This window comes from Xyrauchen texanus, chromosome 9 (assembly GCF_025860055.1).
Source record: "Xyrauchen texanus isolate HMW12.3.18 chromosome 9, RBS_HiC_50CHRs, whole genome shotgun sequence".
Classification (NCBI taxonomy): domain Eukaryota; kingdom Metazoa; phylum Chordata; class Actinopteri; order Cypriniformes; family Catostomidae; genus Xyrauchen; species Xyrauchen texanus.
Genome location: NC_068284.1, coordinates 46,524,431 through 46,541,805, shown reverse-complemented (window position 1 = coordinate 46,541,805; position 17,375 = coordinate 46,524,431). Strand labels below are relative to the sequence as shown.

At 36.3% G+C, this 17,375-nt stretch overlaps 1 protein-coding gene across 1 annotated transcript; it reads right to left on the bottom strand.

Moving 5' to 3' along the window:
* Positions 1 to 11,041: 11,041 nt before the first annotated feature.
* Positions 11,042 to 13,838, bottom strand: klf2b (Kruppel-like factor 2b). Its single transcript, XM_052134262.1, has 3 exons — positions 13,534 to 13,838; positions 12,292 to 13,180; positions 11,042 to 11,922 (listed from the first exon to the last, which is right to left on the bottom strand). The coding sequence occupies exons 1-3, from the start codon at positions 13,603 to 13,605 to the stop codon at positions 11,747 to 11,749; spliced, it is 1,137 nt and encodes a 378-aa protein (XP_051990222.1). The 5' UTR covers positions 13,606 to 13,838; the 3' UTR covers positions 11,042 to 11,746.
* Between the last annotated feature and the right edge of the window lie 3,537 nt (positions 13,839 to 17,375).

Below are 17,375 nucleotides of genomic sequence, written 5' to 3'. Positions count from 1 at the left end.
CTAGTAAAATAAACAAAAATCAGTTATATGTAATTAAAAATGAATGGGAGTCAATGAAAACTTATGATGGGGAAATATAACATTTTAGACCCGTGTTTGAAAGCGTTACTAGTAAAATATCAGTTGTAGAGCTCTCTAATTGGAACACATACTAGAAAAATTCAGTATAGAACTCTGTAATTAGAAATCTTAATAGCAATAAAAGTTAGATGTAGAGCTCTGTAATTAGAATTCTTACTAGTAAAAATGAGTATAGAATTCTAAATAGAATTCTTACTAGTAAAAATGAGTATAGAACTCTGTAAATAGAATTCTTAATAGTAAAGTATTAGTATAGAACTTTGTATTTAGAATTCTTACTAGTAAAAATGAGTATAGAACTCTGTAAATAGAATTCTTAATAGTAAAGTATTAGTATAGAACTTTGTATTTAGAATTCTTACTAGTAAAAATGAGTATAGAACTCTGTAAATAGAATTCTTACTAGTAAAAATGAGTATAGAACTCTGTAAATAGAATTCTTAATAGTAAAGTATTAGTATAGAACTTTGTATTTAGAATTCTTACTAGTAAAAATGAGTATATAACTCTGTAAATAGAATTCTTAATAGTAAAAATGAGTATAGAACTCTAAATAGAATTCTTAATAGTAAAGTATTAGTATAGAACTTTGTATTTAGAATTCTTACTAGCAATAAAAGTTAGATGTAGAGCTCTGTAATTAGAATTCTTACTAGTAAAAATGAGTATAGAATTCTAAATAGAATTCTTAATAGTAAAAATGAGTATAGAACTCTGTAAATAGAATTCTTAATAGTAAAAATGAGTATAGAACTCCGTAAATAGAATTCTTAATAGTAAATTATTAGTATAGAACTTTGTATTTAGAATTCTTACTAGTAAAAATGAGTATAGAACTCTGTAAATAGAATTCTTAATAGTAAAGTATTAGTATAGAACTTTGTATTTAGAATTCTTACTAGTAAAAATGAGTATAGAACTCTGTAAATAGAATTCTTAATAGTAAAGTATTAGTATAGAACTTTGTATTTAGAATTCTTACTAGTAAAAATGAGTATATAACTCTGTAAATAGAATTCTTAATAGTAAAAATGAGTATAGAACTCTGTAAATAGAATTCTTAATAGTAAAAATGAGTAGAACTCTGTAAATAGAATTCTTAATAGGAAAGTATTAGTATAGAACTTTGTATTTAGAATTCTTACTAGTAAAAATGAGTATAGAACTCTAAATAGAATTCTTAATAGTAAAAATGAATATAGAACTCTAAATAGAATTCTTAATAGTAAAAATTAGTATAGAACTCTGTAAATAGAATTCTTAATAGTAAAAATGAGTATAGAACTCTAAATAGAATTCTTAATAGTAAAAATGAGTATAGAACTCTGTAAATAGAATTCTTAATAGTAAAAATGAGTATAGAACTCTGTAAATAGAATTCTTAATAGTAAAGTATTAGTATAGAACTTTGTATTTAGAATTCTTACTAGTAAAAATGAGTATAGAACTTTGTATTTAGAATTCTTACTAGTAAAAATGAGTATAGAACTCTGTAAATAGAATTCTTAATAGTAAAGTATTAGTATAGAACTTTGTATTTAGAATTTTTACTAGTAAAAATGAGTATAGAACTTTGTATTTAGAATTCTTACTAGTAAAAATGAGTATAGAACTCTAAATAGAATTCTTAATAGTAAAGTATTAGTATAGAACTCTGTAAATAGAATTCTTACTAGTAAAAATGAGTATAGAACTCTGTAAATAGAATTTTTACTAGTAAAAATGAGTATAGAACTCTAAATAGAATTCTTAATAGTAAAGTATAAGTATAGAACTCTAAATAGAATTCTTAATAGTAAAGTATTAGTACAGAACTTTGTATTTACAATTCTTTCTAGTAAAAATGAGTATAGAACTCTGTAAATAGAATTCTTAATAGTAAAGTATTAGTATAGAACTTTGTATTTACAATTTTTACTAGTAAAAATGAGTATAGAACTCTAAATAGAATTCTAAATAGTAAAAATGAGTATAGAACTCTGTAAATAGAATTCTTAATAGTAAAAATGAGTATAGAACTCTAAATAGAATTCTTAATAGTAAAGTATTAGTATAGAACTTTGTATTTAGAATTTTTACTAGTAAAAATGAGTATAGAACTCTAAATAGAATTCTAAATAGTAAAAATGAGTATAGAACTCTGTAAATAGAATTCTTACTAGTAAAAATGAGTATAGAACTCTAAATAGAATTCTTAATAGTAAAGTATTAGTATAGAACTTTGTATTTAGAATTCTTACTAGTACAAATGAGTATAGAAATCTGTAAATAGAATTCTAAATAGTAAAGTATTAGTATAGAACTTTGTATTTAGAATTCTTACTAGTAAAAATGAGTATAGAACTCTGTAAATAGAATTCTTAATAGTAAAGTATTAGTATAGAACTCTGTAAATAGAATTCTTACTAGTAAAAATGAGTATAGAACTCTGTAAATAGAATTCTTACTAGTAAAAATGAGTATAGAACTCTAAATAGAATTCTTAATAGTAAAGTATAAGTATAGAACTCTAAATAGAATTCTTAATAGTAAAGTATTAGTACAGAACTTTGTATTTACAATTCTTTCTAGTAAAAATGAGTATAGAACTCTGTAAATAGAATTCTTAATAGTAAAGTATTAGTATAGAACTTTGTATTTACAATTTTTACTAGTAAAAATGAGTATAGAACTCTAAATAGAATTCTAAATAGTAAAAATTAGTATAGAACTCTGTAAATAGAATTCTTAATAGTAAAGTATCAGTATAGAACTGCAATTAGAATTCTGACTAGTAAAAATTCAGTTGTAGAGCTCTGTAGTTAGAATTCTTAATAGTAAAATTCAGTATAGAATTATGAAGAGTAATTCTGGAAACATTAAAAATAATTTGGCCTTCCATATTTTTACTAGCAGAATTTCACTATGATCTGGTATTAACTATTGTACAAAACAGATATCTATAATGTCTTACTAGTTGAAATTCCAATGTCACATATCAGCAATGTTCTACTAGTGAATAATGACATGGTTACTAGTGCAAATATCCATTACTCTTATCAACAATCGAACTATTAACTAGTGAACATGCACATTTTTATATCTGTAAATGTATCTAACATTTTAGATTTGTTATTTCAGATATCAGTAAATTGAATCGTAGTTAAATATTATATATATAAATATATATATAAATATGAAATGGCCTTAACAGATATCAATTGTTATGGAATTTACAATAATCCTATTATTGAGTCTCATGTAAACAAGGCTTTCCTGCATTGTCAGATTTTTTTAATATTAAGCAGATTTTTGGTAGTTCTAAACGTATAGTTGTGTATGCAAATGTGCTTACTGACTTTCAAAATAGAATTATCTTGATAAATATTTACTGTGACAACTAGCCCGTCCTCCCCTATGATTGTGCTCATCCTGATCTGCGGGTCTGATGTGTCTGTATCTCATTCTGTATGTGATTAAACCGTCGGCATCAATGAAGCCTCTGTTTCAGTTTGACTCTATCAGGTGTTTGTCTTTTGGAAATGTGCTGTGAAACTCTCGAGCAAATTGCTGTTTTCTCTGGATCTGTTGAGTAACACAAGCTGTAAGAATGAGCTCCGGAGTTTGAGCTGAATGTGAAACCGAGTCCTTGGATAGATTGAGATCTAAGTGTGAAAATAATTTAACAGCTGCATGAATTTGGCCTTTGGTATGTTAATTACCCCCATTTGAAATAACAGGAAATTCTTGTGAGTTTTTATTTACTGACGACCAGTGAAAGAGCTGATTTTAAGATGACAAATGAGAGTGGCTCAGGTAACACAGAAATATACGGCTCGGGTTCTTTCCTCATTTGTGTTTGTCTTCTATTCGATCACTCACCTATACTTAAATATCCACACGTGTGCTTCATTTAAAGAATGTGTGCCAGACATTCTTAGTGTTTGGATTTAGTGCTGAGTGGTTAAAGGGTGAGTTCAGGGATTACAGACAATTTTCAGAACATACAACTCTAACTGTAAAGTATGCACATTTTCGGGCTATGCGATACTTTGCAGTATACTACCTACAATTCTTTCTATATAGCAAGCAAAAGAGTAGGCTTTTTTCTATGATATATGTTTCAAACAGTAGTATGCTAATTTTAGCGTGTTTACATGCACACACATACGCTGATAATCAAAGCATAAACTAATCACAGTATAAACAGTCATATGCACAACACTTGCTCACATTGGAAAAGCAGGTTAGAACACCGGTAAAGGTGTTTGTTTACAAGTAGGCCTAATGGACAGTTTTATGCAATCAATTTATGCTTAAACCGTTTATGGCGTTACGCTGATAAAGGAAGAGTTTAATGCGTTTACGTGACCACACACACACGTTGTCGTCTTAAGCTTAATCTGTGCTAGATTGTATATATAAATGTGTGCACTTTGTCGTACCATGACCTCATCGCGTTGCACGTTTAATTTAGCAAGTGGCGAACAGTTAGCATCTTTAAAATGAAGCGGTTATTTCACATTTGTACATAGGCGGAAATCGGGCGGGGGGGGTCAGGACCCCCCCCTATCTGAGGGTTGTCCCCCCCTAAAATATCATTAAAATATATGTATTGTAAATAATATAGTGATATATTCTTAAAATAATGTTTATTGTCCCCCCCAACATTTTGATGAATTTTCACCCCTCCATTTGTATTCAATTTTGTGTACAAATGTCATTACTTTTGGCAGTGCGATCAAAGAATTAGTCAAAACAGAGATGTCCTTTTAAAGTACAGTAAGCATTGTGAACGCCAAGCTCTTTAAATTGCCTTGTTACAATAAGAGAAGTTTGTATTGGTGTTCACATCAGATATGTTGTAAACGTTACGATTCTCTGCTGTGCACACTGAAGTGAAATGAGATTTCTAGAGTTTCGCCTCATTGAGCCGGCTAAAAATAGCCAGGATCACATTTCTGCTTTTCTCTGATGAGAATTTGCGTAAAAGGGAACACTGGTGCTGTTTTCACACATTGTTCACTGAACAAGTACAGCTCTTAGAAAACTACACTTTTAAAAGTGAGCTGCTCTAGAAGCTTTTTGACATAAAACGAGTCCAATTTGATGTATTTACATTTACATTTACATTTATGCATTTGGCACCACTCTTACCCAAAGCGACTTACAGAGCCCTTATTACAGGGACAATCCCCCCGGAGCAACCTGGAGTTAAGTGCCTTGCTCAAGGACACAATGGTGGTGGCTGTGGGGATCGAACCAGCAACCTTCTGATTACCAGTTATGTGCTTTAGCCCACTATGCCACCACCACTCCAATTTACAATAGAGTGAAAATTTGGACACACCTGACTAAGTGTTTTTAAAGGCTAAATATAATTTTGATGCCTAAATGCTTGAAATTAGTTTTGTGAACCAATAAAAAACTGTTTTACACCGTTTATACTGTTTAAAAAGGATTCCAGGATGCACCTCAGTGAACGTACTTGGTCTAAAATGTGGTAGATAATATAGAAAAACTTGGTTTGTGCAATCTTTTGACTAGAAGTGCATCAAATAAATGTATTCTATACGTATTGTTATTGTGGAAAAACACTTTACTCGTCTTATCTAGTCTTTGCCATGAACTAATGGGTTTTATTCCACTATATGTTATGAAATATCCAGATTTTGAATTTTATCATCAGACATCTTTCTATGTCAACAAAGTGACATCAAAGCATTGGCTGTGTGTGCCATTGGAGTCTCTTTGATGTCCGTGTCTCTGGAGTCTGGGATCTTCAGCAGCGAGCCGAGCGCCCCTTCGTCCAGACGTATCTAAATTCTCTCTCTGTAATTATGTAAATGTTGTGTTTGTATTTATAGGCAGAAGCCACAGGCTGCTGGCCTCATCCTGACTCAGCTGGAAAGCATCTTGGTCTAAACTATAACACCGACTCCATAAGCTTGAGTGGGGGGGTTCAGGAATAGCACTCGTGTACCCTCGTCCTAACCAACCAAATGCCATGTAATGACCCTCAGTCGCCAAAACGGCTTGAATTTCTGGGGACTTCATTTTCCAAAGTCAGTTCAAAGACACCCATAATAAGAGACTAGTGGATTGAGCTTTGACATGGAATATGATGTTCCCGTAGCAGCTCGTGCAGAGAAGAATGGCACAAGCAATGCCGTGATCATGGGTTCGATTCCCAAGGAACACACTGGTTGTTATTCAATGGGTTTCTGTTTCTTGTCTACATAGGCAGCTGCATACTATGGCAGCATGCTAACTGTAATGATGCCTCATAAGTGAGTGATTTGGACCGCTCTTCATAGCAGCACTCGTATAAATAGCGCTCCTCGCACACTTCAATACATGTGATGCAAGAGGAATTACATAATACTCTGAGCATAAATATACACAGGGCACACACACACCTCCGCTTCTGAGACAGTCAATCCGCGCATCTTATCACATGGCTCGTTGTGCATGACACGGCGGAGACTCGCAGCATGTGGAGGCTCATGCTACTCTCCACGATCCACACACAACTCACCACACGCCCCATTGAGAGCGAGAACCACTAATCACGACCACGAGGAGGTTACCCCATGTGACTCTACCCTCCCTAGCAACCGGGCCAATTTGGTTGCTTAGGAGACCTGGCTGGAGTCACTCAGCACACCCTGGATTCCATCTCGCGACTCCAGGGGTGGTAGTATGCGTCAGTACTCGCTGAGCTACCCAGACCCAATAGTTGGTTTTCGGAACTATTTGTTATCGGCTAAAATAATGCCTATTTTTTTTATAAAAAAAAAATATTTGTATTATTCCTAATCAATCATCATCAACCTTTATTTACAGACTCTTAGTCCATTCAGAAGGCACAGACATAACATGCAACAATACATAAATCAAAACATATATATAAAAAAGATAAGAAGATACAAAGATAAAAGTAAAAAAAAAGCTAAAATACGGCATTTCTATAAAGACACTTATACCAGCCTTTCCATAGTGATGATTGGTATCGTATGGCACTAAACCTAGCATTTACTAGCAACATCACAATGCTGTTCTGGGAGTCATTCAGGCGACAAATGAATTTGTAGGTAAGTCTCCTCAGTAATGCCTGAAAAGTGCAGACCCCTGCATTACAGAACAGGTCACTTGCACTAGAGCACCTGGGTTTGTTGAGCAGTGTCCTCATACAGTCATTATAAGCAACCTTAAGCTTCTGCATACTAACCTTTTTAAACTTAGACCACAAAGGAGCAGTATACAAAGGAGTGCAATATGCTTTGAACAGGCCAATTTTGACGTCATCCGTGCACCTGTGGAATTTTCTTACCAGCATGTTAGCTTGCATATAATATGCGACGCTGCCTGTATATATCCTCATCATCAGATAACTGATCTGTAATATAATGACCCAGGTATTTAATTTTATTACAAACAGTCATCACTTGTCCTGACAGATAAAAGTCTGGAAAACAAAGATCTTTATCCACTTTTGTCCTACATATTATCACAGCACTCTTTTTGGCATTATACAGCACATCAAATTTCACCCCATACTCAGAGCAGATATTCAGTAGCTGCTGAAAACCAGCACTGCTAGGAGAGAAAATGGCCAAATCATCAGCATACATAAAATGATTAACCAAGGTGTTCAACCCGTTTTTGCATCTTGATAATTGGTTGGATAACTCATCCATGTAAAGGTTGAAGAGAGCTGGTGAAAGTAGCCCCCCCTGACGTACCCCATTACTCACCCCAAATGAGGCAGATACTGTGTTACCCCATTTAACCTGCATACTCTGGTTGGCATACCAGTAAGCCAGGATTCTTATAATGCTGTCAGGAGCACCCCTTTGGCTCATTTTTTCAAATAGCTTATAATGATTGACTCTGTCAAAGGCTTTAGAAGCATCAGTAAACCCAATAATCATGGAAGAGTTCTGCCTTATGTACCGCTGTGTTGCCTCCTTCAAAGCATAGATACACAATCAGTACCAAATTTAGCTTTAAAGCCAAATTGATTATCAGTGGTACCAATAAATGGACCTAGACGATCAAGTAAAATCCTCTCCAGTACTTTAGATATCACACTGGCTAGGGCTATTGGCCTATAATTATTTAAGCTCCCAACCTTGCCAGCCTTGTCCTTGACGACAGGCACAAGAGTAACAGACAGCATAGATTCAGGTAGTAGACCTTAGGACTAGCAAACTTAAGGTGTTCTGCAGTAATGTGGTCTAACCCACACGCTTTCTTGTCAGATAGATGTGCTACAGCCTGGCAGACTTCACTGCAAGTGATTATCTCAGGACTACTGTTAGCAATATTTATCACTCTGTAGGGGTCACTTTTAACACAGTTAAATAAGGCAGAGTAGTGTTGCCTCCACATCTCAGCAATAAATCATATCTGGTAAAATGTTTAAACAACTTTTCATATGTTGAATATATAGGTTATAAATAGCTTAATTTATTAAATGCATATAGAGCATTGTAATGGAGGCAAGTCTGTGTCATTTCAAAATAAGAGTCCCTGGTGTACATTTTCCATCGAGAAACTCTGTAGTGTCAAAAAAATAAAATAAATGCTTTATTTGTCGCATTGTATTGTAAACACTAGAAGTAGACGATATATTGGTTTTATCGATGTCGATAGTTTATTTTCGGTTATCTGCAACAACAACAATAATATGCGGATTGTTGCCTATGTTTTTTTTTTTTCTTTTTTTTTTATTCTTCATCAATAAACCTCATGTGGTCAAATATACTGGTATATTCGGGCTTGTTTATAAGTTAAACGTCATCCGTTATACACCAAATCTTCATTTTGTTATTATTGGGATTTGGGCTGCACAATAAACTGATTTTGGGATTTTATTCATTTTGGGGCCTTGGTGCCCATCATAGAAACCCAAGACATTTCTCATCATTCTATAAATCAGTTTTCCGATTAATCCGTTATCAACCTTTACACCGCCTTAGTTATCGGTATCGGCAAAATCCATTATCGGTCGACCTCTAGTAAACCGCAATAGAGCTGAGGGAGTAAACAAACTCTAATTATATAAATGAATCGATTCGGTTAGTTTGTTCATATAAACGAACCGGTAAAATAAACAGTTTACTTATGTTTAGTGTCGGGAACTCTTTCGGATGGTTCACATAAAGGATTCACTGATTCACACGAGCTTGGTCTTCTATTTTTAAGTGTTTAGTTTTTTTGCTCCTGTTTATCACTAATTCGATTCAGTTATATAAAATATTGATTATCACACCTGGAGTCGCGAGATGGAATCCAGGGCGTGCTGAGTGACTCCAGCCAGGTCTCCTAAGCAACCAAATTGACCCAGTTGCTAGGGAGGGTAGAGTCACATGGGGTAACCTCCTCATGGTCGCGATTAAGTGTTCATTTAAAAAACGGGGCGTGTGGGAAGTTATGCGTGGATCGCGGCGACTAGCATGAGTCTCCACACGCAGAGAGTCTCCACACAACGAGTCACGTGTTAAGATGCGCGGATTGACGGTCTCAGAAGTGGAGGCAACCAGGATTAAGGTGAGTAACCGCGCCATCACAAGGACCTGCTAAGTCATGGGAATTGGGCATTCCAAATTTGGGAGAAAAATGAGGGGGAGGGGTTATAACATAATTGGGTAGCACTTTATTTTACCTGTTCTACATTTACGTACTATGTTATTACAACAACTATAGTAATTACTAGGTACTAAACTTAACCCTAACCTTAACCCATATTAAGTGCACGTAGTCACCTAATATTACTCTGTACTTTCTTGGGGAATACACTGTAAGTATACTGAAAGTACACGTAGTGTCAAATAAAGTGCAACCTATAATTCTATACGCAGTAAACTTTAAAGGTGCACTCAGTAACTTTTGTCTTTGCATCATCTTGGATTTACACTGACACCTAGTGGTGTGGATGCAGCATCATTTAAAATCAACAGTTTTCAGTTTTAGATGTTACTATAGAAATGTAGTATTCACAGTCAGCCATGATTACTTTAATGAATGAGTGAACGTGTCCAATAACAGGACGGTTACTGAGATTGAGTAGTATTCGACTGGTCATGTGATTCTAACATGGCCGCCCCCATGCGGGGACCCTCTCCATGTAGAATAAAACAGCTTTTATAAGCTCACAGATATGACTGGAGTCTAATATGATAATGTGAGTGCTCATGATGTCCTACATATATCGCAAAATTACAATTCATGTCTTTAGACATGAAAAATTTATTTAAATGAGTGGAAATAAATACTGAGTGCACCTTTAATAATTAAAATAAAGCATAAATGTTTCGTTTGATTGATTTTGTAAAAATTGCACAATACAATTTGTATGTAATTTTTTTTTCAATTGAAATGTTTAAATGCAAAAATAATTGAGTGTAGTTTATTTAGTGTATATTAAGTATACATTTATATTCGGTTAAATGTTATCACCCAATTTTTCTAACTCTCTGCATGACTAAGCATGTTTTAGTTTTTTGGCTGAATGTTTTTGACAGTTATATAGTTGTACATATGTAGTAACCACAAAACTACAAATATCATGGTTGAACTGTGGTTATGGTAGTAAAACATATTGGTATAGATCCAAAAAAATAATAATCTTTTTGAAATAGCTTTAATGCAGTTCACTACTTTTTGTCAGTAGCTTGTAGTGTAGCTAGCTTGACTAGTTTAAGTTATGAGTAGCTTGAGAAGCTACAGTTTCAAAGTTGATTATAAATGGGCTCTATTTAAGATCAAAACATCTCATTGCCTGCCATCTCAGTCGCAGGACATTCTGGGATAGCCTAGGCCTCAAAATGCTGCCTCCTGAGACAGCTCACTATATGTTTTGGAATGAACCCATTGTGTATCTTTAATTCACTGCAAGATCCTTTACATAAGTGTCTGACAAATGTGTAAATGCAAGGACATTTTAATAAAGAACAAATACAACTGCATGATTTCATTCAAACTTAGTTTAATATTTACAATAAATACAGTACTTACAATATAAAAGGAATGTACATACTCTTACAAAAACCCAGGGCCTCAAGCCCTAATGCAGACTGTGCTAATGTACAACGGGCACAGACCACTTAATGTGCCTTCATTAACAATACGTTTGGAAAGAAATGCTGCTTGCATCAACATCGCAATCGAACACAGTTCTGTTTGTGGCACGATAGAAAGGCAGTTTCCAGAGATAAAAACATTGTCATCATCACATGTTTCCACTTGCATGTCATTACAAATCAGAAAACTTGGAGGTTTGCTAGTCGTCAGGCGTTTTGCACTCATCAGGCAGTGGGTGAATCTCACGAAACGACATTTCCACGTCACATTTCACGCCCAAATCGATTTGATATGGGGTAAAGCATGACCCGGATAGGTTTTGGTGAAATTCTCCCCAACATGTGGCTTTGAAAGGCACATTTGAACATAAATACTGTCTCCACATGGGACACAGATTCAGGACCAGCCCCTAAGTATGCTGTTCTCCCCCCAAAAACACTCTTAAATGGCATTTTATAAAAGAGCTCTGCGTAATTATGTAGTACCAGCTACTTTGTTACAAAAGTATGATAATATATATATTTCTTTATCGACCAATGCCGTTTGGTGTTGTACGGAGTCATTAAATAAGGCAGTTATGTGGTTGTGGACCCAGTCCTTACAGGTGTCTCTTCATATGCAGCGCCAGGTGATCCGACCTGGAGAAGGCACGCTCGCACAGGTGGCACTGGAACGGCCGGTGTCCGGTGTGCTTGCGGAAATGACGCGTCAGCTCGTCGGAACGGGCGAATTTCCATCCGCATCCCTCCCAGTTACAGTGGTAAGGCTTCTCACCTGATGAAACAAAGCAAAAAGAACTTGTTTTAGTCACTGATGCACATTTCGCGCATAAGGAACTCTTTGGCCAATGAATATAATGAAGTAAAGTGCCTTTTACGCACGATATTTGGTTCGTTTAAAGGGTTTCCTTTAAAGATTCATCACATATAACACTTTGAAAGCGTTTGGCCAATTGGTATAATGAAGTAAAGTACTTGATAACAAGTTTTGTTTATGTTTGGTAACTTTCGCGCTGTGGCCAATTCATGTCTTTCAAGATAGTACGTCTTTTACGCTTGATAATTTGACATTTATGGGCATATTTAAACTCTAAATGCACAAATACTGATTAAAGGCAGTTTATAGAGAACATTGAGCCCTTACCAGTGTGGGTTCGGTGATGCGCTTTCAGGTGCGAGCTCTTGGTGTAAGTCTTGCCGCAGCCAGCGAACGTGCAGGTGTGCGTCGCCGTGCGCTTTCTCGGCCAGGTGCGTCTTCCTCGCTTGGGTTTAGAGTCCATTAGTTCCAGAGGGGAGGACGGGGGTGTTAGAAGCACCCTTTGCATGTTCGGTTGCATCGCCATGGCGTCCTCGTACATGCCGAACTGGTGTGGGGCCGTGTAGGGAAGCTGCATTTGCGGGTAGGCTGGCGGTGAGTGGTGGTAACCCTGCGGGAACACGGTGTGGCGCAGCTGGGATGGACACCCGGAGCTGCCCTGGTCATCCGGACTCAACGGAGGCGTCATATTCCCCATCGCCTGCGGAGACACCGCGAGCCTGGGCTGCTCAAAAGACATCATGCACGAAATGTTGCCCTCTTGCTTGATTTTTTGGCAACTTTGGGGCACCATGCCCATAACGGGTCCGTAACCGTCCATGGGGGGCTCGACTTTTATGTCAGTGAAGTCCTGTCTAGGGAAACCCGTCGAGTTGATGATGAATCTTCCTTGAATCCCGGTGCTGTGGTTCATGTCATAAGAGATGTCCACCTCGGATCTCAGAAGCTCGGCCATGAGGCTGTTGTTGTACGGTGGCGGCGGCGCGCACTGCTCCGATGATGGATACGCGGAGTAGAGGGCGCAAGGTTCCGCAGGCGAGATGTACTCGGCACATGCCTCCAGAGGTCCGGTTGTGTTGGCCAGGATAAACTCCAGATCTAAATACGTACTCAAATCCTCGTCATCTTTACGGGCACGACATGTGTCCATGTGCTGTGCCACGTTGAGCGGAGCGCAGCTGGCACTCAGTGGTTTCTCGTCCTCGATTTTCCACCTCTGAAAAAAAACAATTGAAGAATAATTTAGTATAAAAGCAAACTGCTGTTTGATACTTTAGCAATAGACTCGTACGATCATTCAATGCTTTAAATAAGATGAATTTGGGACAGTTTGGAGCGATTTACTGTGATTGTCGCCTTAACGCTTAAGAACAACTAATGAAACTTTAGCACAGAGCTCATTTTAACGAGTTACAACACTCAGACAGGTTTTTCAAACAAATAGATTTGCCTAATAAGCAAAAGTGCGTGAAAAAACCCTGATAGTTTAACCACTTATGGGGTAAATGAATGTTGCTTTAAATATATTTACCCAATATTACCAAGTGCATAAAAGTATCAGATACTTACATCTTCCCAAAGTTTTTCTTTCTGGTTCGCGAATGTTGAAATCGAAGGCAAAATGGTCCCAAGTAAAGCCATTTCCAAGTGTCAAAGTGTCCAAAATGTTGTTGCTCGAATGCTCCGTTGCACTTGCTCCCTGGAGAGATGTCAAAAGTCGGTGCGCTTTTCCGTCGAGTGAACTTTTAGAGTCATGAACGGAGTTTGGACGGCAGGAGTAGCACCTCCAACCAAATAAATATTGTTCCTTGAGCAACTAGAAACGTGTCTTAGAGTTCACAAATATAAGCGGGATATAAAACACAGTGTTCTTTCAACAACACAGTGTCTGTGACGAACTTGAGCTCGGGTTTTAAGCTGGTGCCGCAGATGCCACGCCCCCTGTGGAGGTGCGGCCCAGAGAAGGCGTGTGTCAGGCGTGTAGCGCACACACTGTAGATAACTGTTACTAAGGCGTTGAAACAATAGCTCGAATTGATCCAAGTGTAATTCTAGTCTCAAATCATCCTACATGCGCCGATGCGTAATTTAGACGTCTCCAAATATATGCGCTTTCCAATGAAAGCAAGTAGCTAAACAATAAGGTTATTTAGGCTTTAGAAGTTGCATTCTGATGTAGTAATTTTCTGCACAATAGATTAGTAGGTGATCCAAGATGTAAAAACTTGCACAGATGTCATAATATATATATATAGTCCTATATAAAGATTTGTATTTTGGCACTGAAGACACACCCTGTATGTCATTGCATTAGATATATACAACCACTATCAAACCAAGCGGTGATTATTTTAAAGAAAGATGCCAAGCACGCATTTCAAGCAAACGTTTCACGAAATGATCAAACAGTGGATGCACTATACTGATCAAAGTTCAAATAAAATACTGTCTCACTTTCTGGAGTTCATCGTTAATGTGCTGCTATAGGACACATGTGTGGACTTCAGGGGAACTGACTTCATGCATCCACTAAAACTCCCCAATGTTGCACAGATGACACTTAACTGGCCTTTAAGTGTCCAAATGCTATTGCAAACCCCGTAAAAGCGGCGGTTTGTCTATAGGAAAACTCTTGGGATGACAGTTTCTACAGTAGTAACGGGGTTCAATGAGACCTGTTAGATGTTGTTCCATGAATGCATTTACAGCGCGATTAATGTGAAAGCGTGGAGACACTCGCAGTCGCTCAGAGGCGCATTATCATGATGATTGTGTGCGCGCAGCGGGTTTGTCTAAACGCGGACAGCAGGCAGGCGCCAGTCTCACCTGATCTGCGCTCTCGCTTCTTAGATGTTCGCGTTATTTTTCGCTTCATTCAGGTGTAAATGGAGGGGTATTACATTGCCGGAATGCTGAAGTTGGTGGGAATTATTGGCTTCGCTTTTCCAGCCATTAGTTTCGTTAATAATGTCCCGGGGACGCGGCGCGTCACTCTGGAGAGGTTGTTTGTGGTGCAGCGCATGAGCTCCGTCATTATAGAAACGGACAGTAAAGGGAAAAAAGGGTCAGTCAGGATGCTTTGTTTGTTTTATACACCATCGGAGTCTTAAATGAGTTTCCAAACGAGAAAATGTAGACTTGAGCTGATTTAAAAAGAACGATTGTGGCACATAATATCTGCGTCTGATGGTAATACACTGGTACTTTAATATATATTCCAGGGTACTGAATGATCAGCATATGTGCATCACATGGTACTGCAAATAATTTATCACAATGTTAGCAGGTCAAAAATATGGTATAACATTATACCCTTTGAACCTGGTTTGTGAACGTTTAAGCATATTCCAAAATGTGACATATTCCAAAAACATCGTATTACTGTGGTACATATTCCGAAAACATGGTATTACTCTGGTACATATTCCGAAAACATGGTATTACTGTGGTACATATTCAGAAAACATGGTATTACTCTGGTACATATTCCGAAAACATGGTATTACTGTGGTACATATTCAGAAAACATGGTATTACTGTGGTACATATTCAGAAAACATGGTATTATTCTGGTACATATTCCGAAAACATGGTATTACTCTGGTACATATTCAGAAAACATGGTATTACTGTGGTACATATTCCGAAAACATGGTATTACTGTGGTACATATTCCGAAAACATGGTATTACTCTGGTACATATTCCGAAAACATGGTATTACTGTGGTACATATTCAGAAAACATGGTATTATTCTGGTACATATTCCGAAAACATGGTATTACTCTGGTACATATTCGAAAACATGGTATTACTGTGGTACATATTCAGAAAACATGGTATTACTCTGGTACATATTCCGAAAACATGGTATTACTGTGGTACATATTCCGAAAACATGGTATTACTGTGGTACATATTCAGAAAACATGGTATTACTGTGGTACATATTCAGAAAACATGGTATTATTCTGGTACATATTCCGAAAACATGGTATTACTCTGGTACATATTCAGAAAACATGGTATTACTGTGGTACATATTCCGAAAACATGGTATTACTGTGGTACATATTCCGAGAACATGGTATTACTCTGGTACATATTCCGAAAACATGGTATTACTGTGGTACATATTCCGAAAACATGGTATTACTGTGGTACATATTCAGAAAACATGGTATTATTCTGGTACATATTCCGAAAACATGGTATTACTGTGGTACATATTCCAAAAACATGGTATTACTGTGGTACATATTCCAAAAACATGGTATTACTCTGGTACATATTCAGAAAACATGGTATTACTGTGGTACATATTCAGAAAACATGGTATTACTGTGGTACATATTCCGAAAACATGGTATTACTGTGGTACATATTCAGAAAACATGGTATTATTCTGGTACATATTCCGAAAACATGGTATTACTGTGGTACATATTCCAAAAACATGGTATTACTCTGGTACATATTCAGAAAACATGGTATTACTCTGGTACATATTCAGAAAACATGGTATTACTGTGGTACATATTCCAAAAACATGGTATTACTCTGGTACATATTCAGAAAACATGGTATTACTGTGGTACATATTCAGAAAACATGGTATTACTCTGGTACATATTCAGAAAACATGGTATTACTGTGGTACATATTCCGAAAACATGGTATTACTCTGGTACATATTCCGAAAACATGGTATTACTGTGGTACATATTCAGAAAACATGGTATTACTGTGGTACATATTCAGAAAACATGGTATTACTCTGGTACATATTCAGAAAACATGGTATTACTGTGGTACATATTCAGAAAACATGGTATTACTGTGGTACATATTCAGAAAACATGGTATTACTCTGGTACATATTCAGAAAACATGGTATTACTCTGGTACATATTCAGAAAACATGGTATTATTCTGGTACATATTCCGAAAACATGGTATTACTGTGGTACATATTCAGAAAACATGGTATTACTCTGGTACATATTCAGAAAACATGGTATTACTCTGGTACATATTCAGAAAACATGGTATTATTCTGGTACATATTCAGAAAACATGGTATTATTCTGGTACATATTCCGAAAACATGGTATTACTGTGGTACATATTCAGAAAACATGGTATTACTCTGGTACATATTCAGAAAACATGGTATTACTCTGGTACATATTCAGAAAACATGGTATTACTCTGGTACATATTCAGAAAACATGGTATTATTCTGGTACATATTCAGAAAACATGGTATTACTCTGGTACATATTCAGAAAACATGGTATTACTCTGGTACATATTCAGAAAACATGGTATTACTCTGGTACATATTCAGAAAACATGGTATTACTCTGGTACATATTCAGAAAACATGGTATTACTCTGGTACATATTCC

Coding starts and splice junctions, on each gene's coding strand:
- klf2b (XM_052134262.1), bottom strand. CDS start 13,605: ATGGCTTTACTTGGGACCATTTTGCCTTCGATTTCAACATTCGCGAAC. Junction 13,181..13,533: donor AAGAAAAACTTTGGGAAGAT/GTAAGTATCTGA, acceptor GTTTTTTTTCAG/AGGTGGAAAATCGAGGACGA. Junction 11,923..12,291: donor GCATCACCGAACCCACACTG/GTAAGGGCTCAA, acceptor TTGTTTCATCAG/GTGAGAAGCCTTACCACTGT.